Source organism: Acomys russatus, chromosome 20, assembly GCF_903995435.1.
Source record: "Acomys russatus chromosome 20, mAcoRus1.1, whole genome shotgun sequence".
Classification (NCBI taxonomy): Eukaryota; Metazoa; Chordata; class Mammalia; order Rodentia; family Muridae; genus Acomys; species Acomys russatus.
The window spans coordinates 53,996,962-54,018,808 of NC_067156.1; the positions used below are offsets into that span (position 1 = coordinate 53,996,962).

The following is a 21,847-nucleotide window of genomic DNA, read 5'->3' on the forward strand; positions in this document are numbered from 1 at the left end:
GATCTCTGTGAGTTCAAGGCCAGACTGGTCTACAAAGCGAGTCCAGGACAGCCAAGGCTACCACAAAGAAACCCTGCCTCAGAGGGGGGAAAAAAGCCAGTATTTATTTATTTAAAAAACATGACAACAAAATAGCAAATAGCTACTACTAAATTTAAGGTAAATATCCATTCACTCTCATTATTATCATATACTGAATTTAGGTTAGCTCTAGAATATGTTTCTCTAGTTGTTTGATACAGAGTTCTATATATTTTCCCTACTTTATCAAACTTAATAATGTGGTCCCAATCTCCCACTTAAAAAAAAATAACAAAACATTTTATAATTGTACTTATTTATTTTTAGGTGTATGACTGCTTTGGCTGTGAGTGTCTGGTGCCTATGGAGAATAGAAGAGGGCATCAGATCCCCCGGAACTGGAGCTAGAGACAGTTTGTGAGCCACCTATAGATGTTGGGAACTGAGTCCAAGTCAGTTTTGCAAGGGCACGCACTTTTTTTTTTTTTTTTTCAAGACAAGGTTTCTCTGTGTAGCCTTGGCTGTCCTGGATTCATTCTATAGACCAGGCTGGCCTCGAAGTCACAGAGATCCGCCTGCCTCTGCCTCCCAAGTGCTAGGATTAAAGGCGTGCACCACCATCATCTCCTCCCAAAAAACGTTTTATTTGTTCATTTCTAGCATTTGAAGTATTCATCAATGTCATCACTAGTCTGAGATTCTTTGGCATAGTCCTTACCCGTGACACTTTACACCGTTTTTCCTGTTGGTTCATCTCACAGAAGCTTACTCATTTCCCTAGCCTCTAATCATCAACCTCAAAAAGGCTGATTTGGTGCTCAGCAAACCTGACACACATCACAAGTGGATGAATCACATGCACAGTCAGGCATGCTGCTACTGCGTCGATTCTATTTGCTAGGATGAGAGAAGTCAGCAACACCTCTGGCATAGCAGAATTAATATTAAGTAACAAAAATCTGCCTCCTAAATGGTGAAATACAGGCATGTACCACCATACCCAGTTTTCTTCCATCTCCTTTATGTCAAGTGAAATAAGCCAATTACAAAATGACAAATGCCACATGCTCCCAAAGTAGCCAAGCTCATAAAGACAGAAAGCACAAAAGAGGGTTTCAGGTGCTAAAAGAAGGAAATGGACATTCAGTATGTGGAGTCTCAGTTATGCAAAACCAGCACAGATCAGTCACATATCAACACCCATATAGCTAGTGCTGGGATGCACATATAAAACTTGCTACTAGAACAAATTTATGTTACATATTATTTTTGTTTCATTCCTTTCAAACAGGTTCCAGTGTAGCCTGAGTTACTCTTAAACTCCTAATCCCCTTGCCTCCATCTCCCAAGTGCCAGGACAAGAGACAAATACTACCATGCCTAGAAGGTGTGGGGTTTTGTTGTTGTTTTGTTTGTTTTTAAAGATTTACTTATTAGGTATACAGTGCTCTGCCTGTATGTACACCTGCAGTCCAGAAGAGGGCATCAGATCACATTATAGATGGTTGTGTGCCATCATGTTGTTGCTTGGAATTAAACTCAGGATCTCTGGAAGAGCAGTCAGTGCTGAGCCATCTCTCCAGTCCCGAATGTTATGTTTTTAACCCCACAAACATGCACACACAAACTAATCACCCATGAAAAGTGATGACAGTTCAAACATCTGGTATTCTTTCCTTTCTGGGGTATCTACCTAATACCAAATACTAGAGACTTCAAAATCCAGCAATGTTCTCCAACTGCATAAAGACATTGCTCTTCTCAACCACCAAGGTTTTGCCCATCTCTTCTAGACTGTTTCAGTTACATGAGACAACAGAGGCATCTTGGGATTAAGACAAAGTAAACTTCAAATTCTATTTTAAAATATCCCTTTTAAATTTGTTTACTGTGTTTCTTTTTTGTTTTTTGACACAGGGTTTCCCCTATGTAGCGTTGCTGTCCTAGACTCTCTTTGTAAACCAGGCTGGCCTCAAACTTCACAGAGATTCACCTGCCCCTGCCTCCAGAGTGCTGGAATTACGGGAGTGTGCCACATTGCCTGGCTTGTTTACCATTTTTTTTTTCTTTTCTCTTTTGTTTTGTCTTGTTTTTGTTTGTTTTTTGTTTTTTCGAGACAGAGTTTCTCTGTGTAGCTTTGGCTGTCCTGGACTCCCTTTAGACCAGGCTGACCTCAAACTCACAGCGATCCACCTGCCTCTGCCTCCCGAGTGCTGGCATTAAAGGCGTGCGCCACCACGCCCAGTCCTTGTTTAGCATATTTCATCTTCATAATCTGTACATCAGTTTAAGCACCAGTGGCCACAAGAAGGGCAAACAAATCACAGAGGAAGAAGTTGTTTTAAAGCATGTTTTAGGCCTGCTGACTCCAAATCTACAAGAGACAGACCTGGGATCTTAAATTTTCTTTGAAATTTGTTTTTCCATCCCTCTTTCTTTACTGAGCTGGCTACCATTTATTTATTCTTTCCAGAGCCATATCTTACTCCTGAGGCAGATCTGAACATCCTTCCTGGCTCTACCATACCCCACACCGGTATGATCTCATGCTCTTCAACACAAGTCCCTATCTAGCTGTACTGTATAGTATCAGAAAGCAGGGTGTACATCTGTATCATTGTGCTCTGGAGGCACATATACAGACACCTCTCAGCAATGTCTCCAAAGCAAACTAGCAACTGGTGCGTTTCTGCCACATATGAAAGCCCCAGCTGAGTGTGGTAGGGAATGCTTTTAATCCCAACACTCGGGGAGGTAGACGCAGGCAGATTTAGAGAAGAACCTGGTATACAGAGTAAGTTCCAGGACAGCCAGGGCTACATACTACACAGACTTGTCTCAAAACAAAACAAAGAAATATTAACACACACACACCACTACCTCCACAATTCCCTCTACAAGATAAAAAGGCCAACCAGTGGAGATGGCTGTTGAGTTGGTACTGCAGGGAGAGGACTGTCCCTGAGAGGCATTAGAAGACAGAGAGCAAAGGAACGATGCTTCAGCGAGGGAGTGAGTAAGGAGTTCCATATCTGAAACATGATGTGTTAGAAACTAGTCACAATGGGAGAATGCTAAGTAATTCAGTTTTACTGACATGAAAAATTTACAAAAATAGCTAGGAAAAAAAATCAAGATGTCTAAAAAAGGCCATAAAAGTATATTTAAAAATGTGTAATGATAATGACAAACAAATTTTTGCCTAAAGAAGCTGGAGAACAACTTGGATAGTATGAGAATTGAGGAAAGCAGTAATAAAGTGGAGACACAGAAGCTATTTTAAGTTTTAATGTGTGTGTGAGAGAGAGCGAGAGAGCGCGCCTGTGTAAACATATGTGCACCACACATCTGCTGGATGTGCTGAAGGTATAGGTATTTTGTGAGCCACCGTGTGGATGCTGGGAACCAAACCTAGATCTTCTGCAATAATACTTGGCTCTTAACTTCTGAGCCATCTATCTAGCCCTGATACTTTAGATGTTACACACACACACACACACACACACAGCAGAAAGGACTGGTCCAAGCTAGTATATACACATAAGAAAACTTTTTGTTCTGTTTTGTTTTTTGTTTTTTCGAGACAGGGTTTCTCTATGTAACCTTGGCTGTCCTGGATGGAACTCACCCTGTAGACCTCAAGCCTGTCTCTGCCTCCCTAGTACTGGGATTAAAGTCATGCACCACCACCACCACCTGGTAAACTATTTTAATTTTATGTATATGGGTATTTTGCCCACATCTATATTTATGTACCACTTGTGTGTCTAGTGCCTGTAGAGGATAGGAGAGGGCATCAGATTCCCTGGAACTGTTACAGATACTGTGAGCCACCATGTGGATCCTGGAAATTAAACCCATGTCCTCTGAAAGAGGACATCTCTCATCTCTCCAGTCCCAGAATATACTCTTTTAAAAACTGTTCTGTACATGCATAAATCTGCATAGATAATAAAGCACAGGTGGAAGTGTACAGCATGCTTATGTAATAAGGAAGAAAAGCAGAAAGAAAGAGGCTGAAAATAGCGAAATCCATGAGGAAGAGGGAGGCAGTGAGGAAGTACAAAGGACAAGACAAGGAGAGAGAAGCAAAAGCTCTATTCGGGGACCTCGGGGATGAGGGTGAGCTGAGGCACTTCCCGGGACACAGCAGAGCTTACGTGTCATTTCTTGACTCTAACCTTTTTCTAAACTTTCTAAGGAATGAAGAATACAAAGTGTTCCAAAATGGGGGCTTCTTCGCAAGTTAGAGAATTACGGTCAAAGACATTTCGTTTTGTTTGTTTGTTTGGTTGGTTGGTTGGTTTTTCAAAACAGAGTTTCTCTGTGTAGCTTGGCTGTCCAGGACTCACCTAGTAGACCAGGCCTCACACAGTGATCTGCCTGCCTCTGCCTCCCTGAGTGCTAGGATTACAGGCGTGAGCCACCACAACCGGCCTCAGCCAAAGCGATTTTAAAATATAATAGCTAAATAGTTGGGGCTGGAGAGACAGCTCAGAGGTTAAGAGCACCAACTGCTCTTCCAGAGGTCCTGAGTTCAATCCCCAGCAACCACATGGTGGTTCACAACCATCAATAATGAGATCTGATGCCCTCTTCTGGTCTGCAAGTGTACAACCAGGCAGAGCACTGTATACAAAATAATAAAGAAATCTTTTTTAAAAATAGCTAAATAGTTATGAGTAATAGATTGGTTAAGGACGGATGTGGCAACACTTTAATAAACTAAAAGTCAAAGAACTAAAGAATCCAATGCCATGAAAGAGCATATACACTCCAAGAGAAGCAGTTAAAAACAAACGACAAAACAATAAACAAAAAACAGTGCTGACACAAAAAGTAGCCTTGAATGCAGCACCAGTTAAGACTACAAGGGTGAAAGCTGGGTGCAGTGGCCCAGGCCTGTAGCTCCAGCACTTAGGAGGCTGAGACAGAGATTACACTAGTCAGAGGACAGTAGAGCAGACACAGGAAGCCCTGCCACAAAATAAACAATCCCTCCTTCCTTTCTTCCTGAGCAAGGATACTGAAGATTAAAGTAAAGCGTGCTGAAGAGGTCTAGGAATGATACAGTTGGTGTTTCATGGTGACATCAGGACATCCAGGATGGATGAAGGTTGTGCTGAGGAAAGGGGATGACAGGAAACACAATAAGCAGCTATGAAGCCTGGAGAAGAGAGCTGCAAAGGGAACGAGAGCTTTGGTGGAGGTCGCTTCACTGGCAAGCTAAGGAACCCTGGATAGGACTGGGAAATGCTGAGATGTTACAGGAAGCAAGAATAACAAGCATCCTCCATCTGAGACCAAGAGACAAGAGTCATTGCTGAATTCTACCAGAACTTAGAAGAGTTAATAAAATGTTCCTCAAACCATAGAGGGATGAATGGATGGGCCGATGACTAAGTAAGTACAGTTCTTGCTCTGTAAGTGTAAGGGACCACGTCTGGATACCTAGAACCTAAGTAAGAGGCCAGGTGGATGTAGCAGCCTGACTGTAATCCCAGCACAAGTTATAACAGAGCAAGTCGCCTAGCCAGCCTAGCTGGTTTGGGGTTCAGGAAAAGTTGATCTATAAGGTAGAAAGTGATCAAGGAAGACACCTGACACCAACCTCAACCTTTCATACACGTGTGTACATACACATGTGAAATGCACATGTTAAACCTGGTGTGGTGGCTGCCACTTATAATCCCAATATTCTAGAGGCGGAGGCAAGAGTGCTACAAATCTGAAGTCAGCCTATACTATACAGCATTTTCCAGAACAGCCTGGACTATACAGTGATACCTTGTCTCAAACAAAAGAAAAAGTACATAATAATTTAAAACTTGCTATACTAGTCACTCTCTACTCAAAGATTGTCACTGCATCATGTCTGCTGAAACAAACTGAAATGCACACACATGCACACAAACCCACAGTACTTACATGGGCTCACATCTCTGTATCTGTTTCGATTTCTGTTTTCGGGAAACTTGGCCACTCTATGAGGATAGTCATGGGACTCATTTCGAATTTCCTTAAAATAACAAAAATATGTTTTAATATCCCTCTTAAATTTTTATATAGCAGCATATATTCCCCCAGCTAATATAGAATACCATTAAGAACTTATGTTAAGTACTCTACAAAGCAGTGTTTATATCATTGCACATCATGCAACATGAACAGAAATGCTTTAATGATTCAAATAATTGGTCAAAGGTCAAGTATACAGTAAGTGGCAGCCTTAAGACCAAGTCAAGAGGGCTGGAGAGATGGCTCAGCCCTTAAAGGCTAGGCTCACAACCATAAATATAAGAGTTTGGTTCCCAGCACCCACGGCTCTTTCCAGCCACACAAAAAAAAAGAGCAAGTCAAGATTCCTCAGGGCCAGCCAGCGTGGTGGCGCACACCTTTAATCCCAGCACCCGGGAGGCAGAGGCAGACGGATCTCGCTGTGAGTTCAAGGCCAGCCTGGTCTATAAAGCGAGTCCACGACCACCAAGGCTACACAGAGAAACCCTGTCTCAAAAAACAAACAAGCAAACAAACCAACACCTACAAACAAGCAGGAAATACTTCATAGAGCAGAAGTAATGCAACAGAACTAGATGTACCCCATCTGAATACTGACTAAAACTCTTATTGTAGCTACCTGTATTTTTGAGTTTCTATCTTAAGTTTCTACAATAAACAAAACAAAACAGCCGAGTAGTGGTGGCACATGCCTTTAATCCCAGCACTTGGGAGGCAGAGACAGGTGAATTACTGTGAGTTCAAGGCCAGCCTGGTCTACAGAGTGAGTCCAGGAAAGCCAAGGTTACACAGAGAAACCATGTCTTGAAAAACGGCCTGTGTAATTCTATTTCAACAAATCATTTATCATCAAGACCATCAAATTTTAGCTACTAAAACCTAATAAAATCTAAATATATAGAAATGAAAGTTGCTTTGCTCTTACTTATTCATCCCATATGTGTTATAGCCCATATTTTAAATTCATTTTTCTTCAAGGAAAGTATTCTAAGGAATTGTTCTAAGGAATTTCATAAACTCTGATGGGACCCAACTATAAACGGGATTTAAAAAAAGAAAAAAACCTACTGGGAACAAGGTGTGGTAGCACATGTCTTTAATCTCAGCACTCAGAAGCCAGAGGTAGGTGGATCACTATGAGTTCCAGACCAGACTGAATAAATAAATGAATAAATAAGTAAAATAAAATGTATTGGTGATTCTCTTATGGAGTGGTGGCAATAAAGCAAGAGCAGAGGATGGGGCCCCCTCCATGACACCTTCACTTGAATCTTCAATTGTTCTGTTGTATATCCAATCCTCTACAGTGAATCTTGTCTATCAGTTGGTAGCTCTTATTTTTCAGCCTAGAAGGACAATTATATGTATACACTATTACAATTACTAATGTTGAAAAAAAAATATCAAAGTATAATTTTGAACCCCATTCTAAATATTTATCCTATATCCACAGATAAGCTCACTGCTTATTAAAGAAGTTTCTTGTAGCAGACAAAACCATTACAGAAATTCACAACTGGTCAAAATGCAAAAAACTGACCAGGTGTTAGGCAGCTAAAAGGCTACAACATAGCTCCTACACACCTAGGACTTAGGAAACATTTAGGAAGAAGGAGTACCAGGACACCTGCAGCAAGATAGTCTCTGTCCCCCTGGCTGTCCTGGAACTCACTCTGTGGTGCTCAAACTGAAGAGATTGGCCCATCTCTGCCTCCCATGGGACGAAAGGCATGGCCTGCCACCACTCAACTAGGTAGTCTCATCTTAAAATACTAAAAATAGGAGCTGGAGAGATGGCGCAGCAGTTAAGAACACTGGCTGCTCTTGCAGAGGACCCAAACAATTCCCAGCACCCACAGGCGGCTAACAATTATCTGTGTAACTTCAGTTCCAAGAGATCTGAGCCTCTTCTTACTTCTGCAGCACTGTACACACGCAGTACAGATACACATGGAGGCAAAACACCCATACACACAGAATAAAATATAGTAAACCTAAAATTTTTTAAATAAAAAAGAACACAATGTGATAGAGAGACAAGATGAGGATCCAGGAAGATTTTGGTAAAGAGCAGGGGTGCATGACTATGATCAAGACACATTATACAAAGCCAGGCGTGGTGGCGCACGCCTTTAATCCCAGCACTAGGGAGGCAGAGGCAGGCGGATCTCTGTGAGTTCGAGGTCAGCCTGGTCTACAAAGTCCAGAATAGCCAATGCTACATAGAAAAATCCTGTCTCAAAAAAACAAAACAAAAACAAAACAAAAAATACATTATACGAAGCTCTCAAAGAATAAAAATATATTACTAAATAGATAAATAAAAGATGGTAGGAGTGAGTATAGCATGAGGGATTTAAAATTCATAAAACAATGCATATATACCCCTCATTCCAGATACTCAGCCCTAAGAAATATAGCCATAACTTACTTTCTTGTTAGCTAACAATACAAAGAACTTTCTTAGTGAACCCATTTTCTCAGATCATCAATGTTGCTACTTGTTTTCCATGTTTTTACTCTTGGCAAATGTTAGACAGGAAATCCCAATGCTGTAAAAAGGCGCTCTAGAGATGAACACCAGCAGCATTTCCCTATCCCTTCTTCCTCACTCAAGGTTGCTAATTTGATTTTTGACTAAAAAGCCTGCTTTACAGTTAAGAACAGGCCTGTGAGCCAGTCATGGTGTTACATATCTTTAATCCCAGCACTAAAGAGGCAAGAGGCAGGTATATCTCTATGAGGTCAGCCTCATCTACATAGGAGTCAGGCCCTATCTCAAAATTAAACAAAACAAACAAAAAAGTAGGGCTGGGAGATGGCTCGGAAGTTAAGAGCACTGGCTGCTCTTCCAGAGGTCCTGAGTTCAATTCCAAGGAACCACATGGTGGCTCACAACCATCTATAATGGGATCTGATGCCCTCTTCTATCCTGCAAGTGAACATGCAAGAGAGCACTGTATACATAAAAATAAATAAACCTTTTAAAAAACAAACACAAAGATAGGCCTGTCATACAAGGTGGCCAATGATAATATGGAGCAGGGCTGGGCTGTATGTTGAACAAGGTTTATCATGAAAACTGCGGCCAGCTCAGTGACCGGGCACACACTGGATGTGTGCTGCTGGTAGTAGCAGCTACTCAGCTGATGAGGTAGATCACCTCAACCAAGGATTACCCAAATAGTCAAAAAAGAAAAACCGGCTCAGCAAACTTGTCCTCTCTTGGGTTTGCCTAGAACACAGGTTTTGATGTCCAAGAGTAGGCACAAACCCTCCTATGATCAACAGGTTTAAAAAAAAACAAAAACAAAAAGGCAAATTCCAAGAAAAGCTACACAGAAATCAAAGGGTACCATGAACAGCCATTAGGGAGCCACAGGAACATCCCTCCTATCTTCAGAACTCTCACTATACAAAAACACAAACCTACTGTCCATTATTGCTTTATTTTTCTTTTTCTTCCTATGCAGCTAAACCAGGTATCTAAATAATAAGGAGCATATGCTAGCTAGTTTTAGGACAACTTGACACAAGCTACAGTTAACTGAAAGGAAGAAACCTCAATTGATCCATAAAATCTGGCTTTAAGGTATTTTCTTAATTAGTGATCAATGGGGAAGGGCCCAGCCCATTGTGAGTGGTGCCATCCCTGGGCTGGTGATCCTGGGGTCTATAAGAAAGCAAGCTGATGGGTTGAAGAGATGGCTCAGAGGTTAAGAACACTGTCTGTTCTTCCAGAGGTTCTGAGTTCAATTCGTAGCAACCACATGGTGCCTCACAACTATCTATAATGAGATCTGGTGCCCTCTTCTGACATGCAGGTGAAACACTATACATAATAATCAATAAATAAATCTTAAAAAAAAAAAAAAAGAAATCATTGAAGCGTACACTACAGTCATTATCATATTTTCCGTTTATTGCAACAAATCAGACAGTAAAATAATTTTTACCAAGATCACAAGAATTGAGAAGATCCTCTAAGTACACATTTATAAAATCCTTAAAACAACTTGATTTTTTTTTTTAAGACTATGGAATAAACTTTTATTTTATTTTTTTTTAATTTCCAGTTTTTTTTAAATGTTATTAATTTATTCAGATTACAACTCAATTGTTATCCCATCACTTGTATCCTCCCATTCCTCCCTCCCTCCCACTTTTACCCTATTCCCCTCCCCTAGGTCTATGGCCGAGGGGGACCTCCTCCCCCATAAAACAACTTGTTATAGGATGATCGTAAAAGAAACAGCCCCAAGCCAGGCATAGTGGTGCTCACCTTTAATCCCAGCAATGGGGAGACAAAGACAGGAGGATCTCTGTGAGTTCAAGGACAGCCAGGACAGCCAGGGCTACACAGAGAAGCCCTGTCTTGAAATTAAAAAGAAAGAAAGGAAGAAAGAAAGACCCCCAGAAAGTCTGTCTCATATGTAAGATCAGCATTTAAAGAAAAAAAGCAGCAGGCAGCCACACCAACCACACTCAACACTGCTATGGTTTGAATGAAAAAATGCCCTTGTGTGCATGAACATTTGGTCCTCAACTGGGGCACTACTTGGGGAGGTTACGGAACCTCAAAGACAATGCGCCGTGCAGGAGGAAGTGCCAGGATTTGAGCTCATGGCCTTAGCTATTTCCAGTTCATACTGTTTTCTGGGCTACCTGCTGCTGTGTCTCCCTCACCATCAGGAATTATTTTTCTTGAACCATAAGCCAAATAACCTTTTTTCTTCCTTAAGATATTTTTTGGTCATAGTATTTTATGGCAGGAAAAAAAAATCAACATGTAAGTTGGAGCCAAGTGGAATTGTTGCTATGAAAAACCTGGCTATGTTTTTTGTTTTGTTTTGTTTTGTTTTTGAGGAATGTGGAAGACTTTGGAAGTATGGCTTAGAAAAGCCATTGACTAGCCAGGCGGTGGTGGCGCACACCTTTAATCCCAGCACTTGGGAAGTAGAGGCAGGCGGATCGCTGTGAGTTCGAGGCCAGCCTGGTCTATAAGCAAGTCCAGGACAGTCACGACTACACAGAGAAATCCTGTCTCGAGAAAAAAAAAAAAAAAAAAAAAAAAAAAAAAAAGAAAGAAAAGAAAGAAAGAAAAGCAAAGGCACCGACGGCTATAAGCAGTAACAGTAGCATGAAAGGCATAAGTGCTGAGAACAATCTGGACAGGGGAGAGGCCGGCTCCAGCTCCTGAATCTCAGAGGGAGCAAGGGCTTTGTGAATTCAAGGCCATCCTAGTCTACGAGTTCTAGGACAGCAAGGACTACACAGAGAAATCTTGTTCAAGAAAGAAAGAAAAAAGGGAGGAAGGGAGGGAGGGAGGGAAAAAGAAAAAAGAAAAGAACTATACATATCAAGGAGAGCTGGGCATAGGTGACACATGCACCTGGGAGACTGAAGGAGGCATGCCCTGAGATTAAAGCTAGTCTGGGCTACAATGCCAAACACCAGGCCAGCCAGGGATACATAAGAGCTTATCTCAAAGAGAGAGAACCAGATGGTGGTAGTAGGAGATTTTATGGACAAGGCCAAACACTATTTTATATGTTTATATACAGATGTAAAGATGTGTGTATGGAAGCCCAGTGCGGTGGTGCACGCCTTTAACCTCAGCACTCGAGAGGCAGAGACAGGTGGATCTCTGTGTGTAGGCCAGCCTGGTCTACAAAGCAAGTCCAAGATAGCCAAACCCTGTCTCAGAAAACAGGGGTGGAGTTGTATGGATAAATATATGTTTTGAGGATAATTAAATTTTAATTTGAAATAAATGATCTGTATGTGTGTGTCCGTACATATTTTCTGGAGACAGCTTTTATAATTAACTCGAAGTAAATGATACCTGGTCTAAATTACAAATCCAGGGGAGGGGAATTTACTGCAGTGCAGTTATTAGAACTGAGATAAGCAAATGCTTTTGGTTAAAAAGATCTTTCTGTTTTGTTACATATTAAAACAATCTTTTAATTTTAAATGTATGTATCTATAAAAATCTTAAGTCTCAGGCTGTCCAGATGGCTCAGCAGGTAAAAGGGCTGGCCACACAAACCTGATGACTTGAGTTTGATTCCCAAGTACCCACTGTGGGGAGAGAGGACTATACTCCCAAAAGGTTTAGGTGACCTCCATACACACATGGCATGAACAGGCTGAACTCATACACATAACAAAAAACCCTACTGTGTCAAATGTCAGAATGTTTTTTTCTACATTGTATCAACTTAAATAGGGTAAGATTTCATGCAACACTGGTTTGGTGTGTGTGTGTGTGTGTGTGTGTGTGTGTGTGTGTGTGTGTGTGTGTTGGGGGTGTGTGTGTGTGTGTGTTGGGTGTGTGTGTTGGGGGTGTGTGGGGGGGTTGTTTTGTATTTGTAGATAGGGTCTTGCTTTGTAGCCCTGGCTAGCCTCAAATTCATGGCAAACCTCCTGACCTCAAACTTCTAAGTTCTGAGAGTACATGATTACATGCATACAGATCATACTTAGTTTACAAATGTTTTGTTTTGTTTTAAGTAACCAATGCTTAGTTTTAACATACAAAATATTCTGAGCCTGGCAGTATATATGCCTTCGATTGCAACACTTTGGAAAGTAGAGGCAGGAAGATTACAAATTCAAAGCCAGTCTCAGTTATATAGTTAGAAGTCAGTTTGGACAGTCAGGCGCAGTCACACATGCTTTTAATCCCAGCACTAAGGAAGCAGAAGCAAGTGGATCTCTATGAGTTCGAGGCAAACCTGGTCTACAAAGCAAGTCCAGGACAGCAAGGGCTACACAGAGAAACCTTGTCTTAAAAAAAAAAATTCCATTTGAGCTACTTGAGACCCTGTTCCAATGAGGGTGAGGTGATTCACACCTGTAATCACAGCACTCAGGAGGACCAGGCTATTAAGTAGCCAGAGGATTTTACTTTTGTTTTTTGAGATAAGGTCGCACTGTGTAGCAGTACCTAGTTTGAAACTGAGAAGTCTAATGGTTTCTGCCTCCTAAAGGCTGGGATTAGAGGTATGCACCACATACCTAGCTTTGAATTTTTATTTGTGATTTTATTGGAGAGAAAAAAAGTTTTCACCTTTAATAAATCAATATATATTCATTACCAAAATTTAGGACTATACATTAGCAAAAATAAAAATAGTAACCCGTCACAAAGATAACCGTAATAACTACTTTATGGATGAGCATATAATGCATACACTAGTCCAGGGGATTTACTTACAGGAGCTCATTTCTAGCTCCCCAGGGAATGTATGACACCAGGCAGTACTCAACTTTGCAATTGTAAGTCCTTTTCCATCTTACTGCACTTTCACACAACATAGAAGCAAAACCAGCAAATTCTTTATCCTTCCAAATCCCCAGGCAGAAGATTTGGCCTTAGCATACATTTAAGCAAGTGCAGCATTTCGTTAATCTTTCTTTCTATAAATCAAGAACTTTCACCATGCCTATCCTGGAGGCACAGGCCTAGAAACCCAACTACTTGGAGGTTAAAGCGGGAAGATGGCATGTTCAAGGCTAGTAAGTGATAGAGGCCTAGCCCAAAAATGTTTGGGGAGGAAAGGCTAACAGTGGTTACGGCTCAGTGGTAGAACATCTGCCTAGCATGCCTGAAGCCATGAGCTTGATTACTAGTAGCCCCCTCCCCACAAACTCACACAACCCAACAACTTTCCCAAGGCCCCATGACCCATGTCTATAATCCCAGTACTTAGAAACTGATGCCGGAGGATTAGCATTGGTTCAAGGCTAAACTGAGCTAACTAGTTCCAAAGCAGTAAAAGCTACAGATAGAAAATCTGTCTCAAAAAATAAAAACAAAGCTGGGTGTGGTGGCGCACACCTTTAATCCCAGCACTCGGAAGGCATAGGCAGGCGGATCGCTGTGAGTTGGAGGCCAGCCTGGTCTACAAAGCGAGTCCAGGACAGCCAAGGCTACACAGACAAAAAAACAAAACCAAACAAAGAAAAAAAGAGAGAGAGAGAAAAAAAAAGAACAAACCAAAGGCTGGGCACAGTGGTATGCCTGTAACCCCAGCACTAGGGAGGCAGAGGCAAGCGAATCTTTATGAGTTCAAGGTAGCCTGGTCTACAAAGTGAGTATAGGACAACCAGGGCTACACAAGCAAACTCTGCCTTGGAAAACAAAAACAAGTCAGGAAGGGTGGCGACGACTTTAATCCCAGCACTGAGGAGGGAGAAGAAGATGAATCTCTGGTCGGAGACCCACCTGGTTTCCATCGTGAATTCCAGGTCAGCCAGGGCTACACTGAGAACTTGTGTCAAAAAATCAACCAACCGCAGGGCGGTGATAGTGCATGCCTTTAATCCCAGCACTTGGGAGGCAGAGGCAGGTGGATCTCTGTGGGTTCGAAGCCAGCCTGGTCTACCAAGCAGATCCAGGACAGCCAGGGCTGTTATACAGAGAAACCCTGTCAAAAAACAAAACAAAACAAAACCAACTAACCAAGAAACTCTTCAGGGCTGGAAAGATGGCTCAGAAGTTAAGGGCACTGACTGTTCTTCCAGAGGTCATGAGTTTGATTCACAGCAACCACATGGTGGCTCACAACCATCTACAATGTGATCTGATGCCCTCTTCTGGCCTGCAGGTGTACATGCAGGCAGAGCACTGTATACATAGTAATAATTAAATCTTAATAAATAAATAGGAAGAAAAGATACTCTTCCTAGCCCTAAACTGTGGTGGCTCTTTTTTTTTTTTTTTAAACTAATCTTGTTTTGTTTTGAAACAGCGTAATGCTAAATTATACAAGCTGACTTGAAACTAACTACATTGCTCAGACTGACCTCTAAGATCTTCCTCAAGTATCTCAAGTGCTAGCTAGTATCAGCATGGGCCACCACACCTAATTCCAAATCAATGTTCTAAAAGCAACTGTATTTACAGAATAAAAAGAGTAGGAGGCCAGAACCTCAACCAAAAATATTCAATTCATTCTTCCCTGCAAAAATTGTAATAAGGTATGAAGTAAATGTTCTGGTGTCCTTCAGGCAGCTAAAAGCTGAGCGTCTAGGTTTTGGTCCAGAGCAATTCTTTCTTCTTCTAGCTCCTCCAGCATTACCAGAAAAAGCAGAACTCATAAAACATTTTCACAAACACCACCTATTGTAATAAAGCAGAATGCTCCCTTTAATGGGAGTTACAAACATTTGTGAGTGCCATGTGGGTTCTGGGAACGAATACAGATCCTCTCTCTGGTCCTTAACTGTTGAGACATTTCTCCAACCCTGGTGTCAAAGATTTTTTTTACAGGCGCTCGTATGAGCATGAACTGATAAGTTAGAAAGCTCCCCAACTTCAGACATAAGTAGGAGATGTTAGGTGACAGGGAAAAGAAGGGAGAGCAGGTGTGCAAAGGAAATTGCATTTTAGAGACCTCAAGGGGATGGTGGATACACACATTTCCAACAACAGAACGTGAGGGGCGGGGTGACATGGGGAATGAAGCCACAGAGGCACCACCAGCGGTGTGAGGCAGAAGGGCTCACTTTTACGTTGTGGCCATTGGGAAACCAGTGATAAAGGGCTGACATAGACAAATAACTGTGCTTCATTTTAGCTACCTCCTCTTCCCCTCAAGCTAAGTTTCTTAAACGTCTACACTTATCTGCACTTCTTCCAGCTTTGTTGCCAGCTCTGCAGGACTGTGATACGCTGATACTGCCCTTGAAATCATCTGCCGAGCCCTTCCAGCCTGCTGCACCTGTAGCATGTGGCCCTTCATGTTCTGCAACAGCTTTCCTTCCCTGCTTTGTTCGTTACGACTCTCCAGGCTTTACTGCGTCTGTTCTCTTTAAAAACACTGCTGGCTGGCAGTCAAGAAGACATCCTTAGCATTCAGCATTTCCAAACCATTTATGTGTTACCTTGATACATTTTTTTTGTTTTTGTTGTTTCTTTGAGACAGAGTCTCACTATATATCACTATGTAGGCCAGACTTGCCTCAAATTCATAGAAACCAGCCTTCTTCTGCCTCCCAGTGCTGGGATTACAGGCGTGCACCGCCACACAATTATTTTTAATTGTGTGTATATGTGTCTATATGCAGGACTTCAATCCCTATAGAGGACATAAGATGTCAGATCCTCTGGCACTGGAGCTACCTGGTCTCTGGGAATCAAACTAGGGTCCTCTGCAAGAGTACTAAGGGCCCCTAACCCTGAGCCATCTCTCCAGCCCCCAAACCTTATTTTTTGAAGCAGGGTCTCTCACTGAATCTGGAGCTCACTGATTCAGCTAGGCTGCCCAGAGAGCTCCCAAGAGCGGCATGTCTCCACCTCTCCAGCACTGAGATTAGAACTACAGGCCTGGCCTTTATGTAAATGGTCGGAAGCTAAATACAGGTCCTCAGGCATTCAGAGCAAACACTTTACAAATGAGTCATCTTCCCTAACTTCCAATTCTTTTAAAATTATGTTTTATTGGCCAGGCGTTGTGGTGCACACCTTTAATCCCAGCACTTGGGAGGCAGAAGTAGGAGGAGTGATTGCTGTGAGTTTGAGGCTAGCCTGGTCTACAAAACGAGTCCAGGATAGCCAAGGCTACACAGAGAAACCCTGTTTCAAAAAAACAAAAAACAAAACAACAAAAAAATAAATAAAAATAAATTGTTTTATTTAGTTTGTTATTGTAGGTGCACATTAATAGGCACTTGTATGGAGATCAGAAGACAATTTGTAAACAACATGTGGTTCTCTCCTTCCATGTGAATCAGAGGACTGAACTCAAGTCTTCATGACTGACAACAGACGAGTTTACCCACATAGCCACCTTGCCTTTTCCTTTTGGACAGAGACTCCACAAGTAGCTGGAGATGACCTTGAACTCCATGCTCTTCCTGGCTCCTCTTCCCAAATGCTAGGACTGAAATATATGCTGGCTTTTATTTAATTAGGTTTTTTCTTTCTTTTTTAAAATTTTATTTCAATTTATTTATGTATTTTATGTATATGGGTACTTTGTCTACATTTACATATGTACACCAGAAGAGGGTAGTAGACAGTTGTGAGCTGTCATGTGGGTGCTGGGAATAGAACTCAAGGCCTTTGGAAGAGCAGTAAGTGCTCTTAACCACTGAGCCAGCTTTCCAGCCTAATTTTTTTTTTTTTTTTTTTTTTTTTTGAGACAGGGTCTCTCTGTGTAGCCTTGGCTGTCCCAGACTCATTTTCTAGACCAGGCTGGCCTCAACTCACAGAGATCCGTCTGCCTCTGCCTCCTGAGTACTGGGATTAAAGATGTGTGCCACCGCGTGGTGATTTTTTTTTTTTTTTTTTCAACACACGATCTTATTCTGTAGTCCTGGGTGACCTAGAACTATGTAACACAGCCTGGCTTCAAAGTCAGAGATATGCCTGCCCCTGCTGGATTAAAGGCTTGAGCCACCAACGGCCAGCTACAGGCTAGTCTTAACTCACAACAATCCTCTAGTATCAGTCTCCACACTGATAGGTTAAAGGCTAGTCACCACACCCAGCATAAGTGCTTCTGCTCTGTTAAGAGGGATCAATTAAATCAAGCTAAATTAAGTTGTATTAGCCCTTTTGTGGTTTTGTTTTGTTTTTCCAGGACACGGTTTCTGTGTGGCCTTGACTATCCTGAAACTCACTCTATATACTAGGCTGACCTTGAACTCAGAGATCTGCCTGCCTCTACCTCCAGAGTACTGGGATTAAAGAAATGAGCCACCACAGCCCAGCACCCTTTTGGTTTTTGAATTATTGTCATTATTTTACTTTCTTCCCTAACTCTATGTGATTTTGGTTTTGGTTTTTCAAGACAGGGTTTCTCTTATAGTCCTGGCTGTCCTGGACTAGCTTTGCAGACCAGACTGGCCTCAAACTCAAGAGATCTGTGTGCCTCTGCCAGGATTAAAGAAAGGCATGTGCCACCATATCTGGCCTTTTTTCTCTCTCTCTCTCTCTCTCTCTCTTTTTTTAAAACTAAGATTTATTTATTTATTGTATATGAGTGCTTTATCTACAGAAAAGGGCACCAGATCTCATTATAGATGTTTGTGAGTCACCATGTGGTTGCTGGGAATTGAACTCAGGACCTCTGGAAGAGCAGGCAGCGCTCCTAACCACTGAGCTATCTCTCCAGTCCTTTTTCTCTTTTTAAAAAAGATTTGTTTATTTAATTATGTATACAGTACACATCAGATCACATTATAGATGGTTGTGAGCTACCATGTGGTTGCTGGGAATTGAACTCAGGACCTCTGGAAGAGCAGTCAGTACTCTTAGCCACTGAGCCATCTCTCTAGCCCCATGCCTGGCCTCTTAATTCTGTGTGTGTGTGTGTGTGTTTTGTCTTCCTGTGACCATGTACATAACTGGTGTCCCTGAAGGCCAGAAGAGGGCTTTGGATTCCCAGGAACAGGAGCTAGAAACAGTTGTGAGCTACCTGTGGGTGCTAAGACTCAATCAAGCCCCTCTGGAAGAATAAAAAGCCCTTTAACCAATGACCCATTTCTCCAGTCCCCCACCTACCATTTTGTCTGTTTATACTTGGTCTTAGTATGTAGCCCTGACTGGCCTGGAACTATGTAGACCTGAGCCAGGAGCAGTAGCACATGCCTGTAATCCCAGCACTCGTAAGCAGAGGCAGGTATATCTCTATGAGTTCAAGACCAGCATGGTGTACAAAGCTAGTCCAGGGCAGCCAGGACTACAAAAGAAACCCTGTCTCCAGAAACCAAAAACCAAGAACAAACCTCAGAGATCTGAGCCAGGCATGGTGGTGCAAGACTTTTGTCCCAGCACTGGAGAGGCAGGGCAGTCTGAGTTCAAGGCCAGACAAGGTTACATAAGGAAATCTTGCCTCAAAAACAAAACAAAAGCACCTCACAGACTTCCTGCCTCTGCTTCTTGAATGTGGGAACTGAAGGCACCACCTGGTAAATCTTTTCCTTCTTACTTCAGTGCTTCTTATCATTTGCAGTTTTGAGCAGCAGTCTCTGCTAAAACTAATGCAACCATAAAAAGGAGACCTGGAGGTGTGTGTATACACATACACACACACACACACACACACAGAGGAAAACTGAATACTTGATACAAGTACTTGCATTTAAGATTTTCTACAATGTTAGAATTCTTCCCAGCACTTTGACAGTGGACATAGGAAGGCCAGCCTGGGCTACAATCAGACCCTGTCACAAAACAATATACAGCATAACACGGGCTCTATATCTCAGTGAAGAGTCCTTACTAGTGTTCTTTAGAAACTAGTGCCTGAGCCGGGCATGATGGCACACGCCTGTAATCCCAGCACTCGGAGGCAGGGTAGTAGGTGGATCCTGTGAGTCTGAGGCCACCCTGTTCTTCAAAGTGAGTCCAGGACAAGCAGGGCTACACAGAGAAACTCTGTCACAAACAAACAAACAAAGGAAAAAGAAAAGAGAAAAAAGGAAAAACAGAAACGAGTGCCTGGAATAGAAAGATGACTTAGTGGGTAAAAGGTATTTGCTGCCAAACCTGATGATCCAAGTTCAATCTCCAGCACCCACATGGTAGAGAACAATCAACTTCTGAAGTTGTCCTCTGCTTTCCACACAAATGCAAAGGGCCATGCCTCCGCCCCCCAATGTAATAATGATAATAAAAACTAGTACCTTAGTCTAGTGTATGCTGAACCTGGCAAATTAGGGTATTTGTTAAGAAAAAATGTCCTAGTCAGGCATGGTGACACACACCTTTAATCTCAGCACTCAGGAGGCAGAGGCAAGGGGATTTGTGATGTCAGGCTGGTCTACAAATCAAGTGTCATGCCAGCCAAAGTTATTACTGAGACTCTATCTCAAAGGGGGCTGTGCTATGCAAAAGGACCAAAAAAATTTTACTGTTATCTAATTAAATGGAATAGCGGAAAAACCCAAGATCATTCAGCTCTAAAAGAAAGCTTTCTAGCTTCTTTTGGTGTAGTGGGAATGGGCCAAAACATAAGGAAATGCATTTAACAAGTCACCCATCACTAAATTCGATCTTGATAATAATGATTAGCAATGAGTCATTTTTAAGGGAAGAAAAGTTTTCCCTGGATAAAAGATAGCCCACGAGCTGTTAAAAAAAAAAGTCACGAGCGTTCGTAGTACAGATTATTATAAACTAACTTGGTTAAGATTATTTCCTGGCGACAGAGATCAGCGGCGGCCTACGGACATGTGGCCTCTTTAGGACGCCCCTCCCCGCCGCGCCCCAAAAGGATCGTTGGTTACTTTGAATGCTGCTACCACCGGTGCACTCATTTGGAAAATGCGCCCAAATGCAAAGCTCACATAGGGATCTGTGGTGTACCATACACACATCTATAAAGTATGCCTAAGCAAAGAAATGTTTAAAGAGAACGCTACTTTGATCACTGTAACACAAGCAAAGCCTCTTGTTCCGGGAAGCTCTAGCAGAGGATGCCCCCCGCTGTCCGGGAGAAAGTAGCCTATGAAAAAACTGACGATCCCCGATCCCTCGGGAGCCCTCGCTGACGCTTCATCTGCGACTCTGCTATCGCCACAAAGCCCCGAGGATACCGCGAAGTGACCGAGACCCCGCGGGCTCTCTCGCCCTTTTCGCTGCACCGGCTACCAGCGCGCTCCGCCTGCGAACACCGGCCGACAAAAAACGCTGTCAGCGAGGAAGCCGGAGGCCGTCTCACCCCACGCCGGGTGGCCCCCGACCCTCCACCCGGCCCACCACACGCCGGGGTCCAGCCCGCGCAGCCAGCAGGCGCCGCTGTGGCGCCGCCTTCAGAACCAACAGCCTCCGGCCACCTAGACGTTTCCCGTCCAAAGCCTCGCAAAGTGGTTAAGGGCTGTCCGCGCAGGCGCGCCCCTGACGCGGCCCGCGCTCGCCACTTCCGCCCGGCCGGGAGGCGGGGGAGGCGACACGGAGCCGGCAGGCACGAGCCCGGGCCCTCGGAAGGCCAGGACGCCGCGCGAGCCTGCGACTCACCAAGTATAACGGCTGCCAGCGACACTGAGCATCCAGTTCCTCGAACTCCTGCTCGATGGCGGCCGACATGGCGGCGGGGCAGCACGAGCGGAACCACCACAGCGGACAGGCTCGGGCCCCGCTCTATCCGGGGAGAGCGCTCGCGCTATGGCGCATGCGCGCTCCGCGCCCCGCCCCGCCCCCCACGTTGAGTTAAGCCGGCCTTGGGGAAAGTACCTGGAGCGTCGGACGTCAGCGCGCCGCCTCCGCGCCGCGTGGTTTGGACGTCGTGGAGGCGGGGCGGCCGCGGTGGGGGCAGTGGTCGGGAGAGTGCCCAGGTGGGAGGGGCGTGGCCGGGCACCATCCTGCAGCTACATTTGTGGTGGTTCGGGAGGTGAGAGAGTCCCTGAAAAGTCTGCCGGCTCCGAGTTCCTCGCAGTATCTAAGTTCTATTTAAATACTATCTAGGTTAATCTAATGGCCTACGCACAACTTTGGAACACATTACATTACAGTGATGTCAGCCCAACAAGTTTTGTGCCAAACAAAGCGCTATGGGAAAAAGGAAGGCATTTGGGAGAATGTGTCTTGTTTGGAACATGACTCACAGCTACAAAGTTAGTGTTGTCTGTTCAAAGCACTTGTAAGTCCCCTTCTACCAAAGAAGCCCCTGGCTCCGGAAATCATTTTGCCTCAGCTTCACGATAATTCAATGTTGCTGAACTCATGCGCTTAAAAATCTTACCATCTGATAATCTTAAGACATGTGAAGAATGCTTCTCGGCCCTTTGGCCAAGATCAAGTGAAGACCTGTAGAGACGTACTCACTGTGTTCTCTGATACCGAGACAGGGTC

General features: G+C 43.3%; 1 protein-coding gene across 3 annotated transcripts in view; it reads right to left on the reverse strand.

The window, feature by feature from the left end:
* The window catches only part of Ptpn2 (protein tyrosine phosphatase non-receptor type 2), a 59,259-nt gene extending 38,079 nt beyond the window's left edge, over positions 1–21,180 (reverse strand). For all 3 annotated transcript variants that reach the window (XM_051163501.1, XM_051163503.1, XM_051163500.1), the window contains exons 1-2: positions 21,014–21,180; positions 5,950–6,040 (exon numbers count right to left, since the gene is read on the reverse strand). In XM_051163501.1, the coding sequence (XP_051019458.1) occupies positions 5,950–6,040; positions 21,014–21,082 (160 nt within the window). In that variant the 5' untranslated portion in view covers positions 21,083–21,180. The remainder of the gene's footprint in view (positions 1–5,949; positions 6,041–21,013) is intronic.
* Between the last annotated feature and the right edge of the window lie 667 nt (positions 21,181–21,847).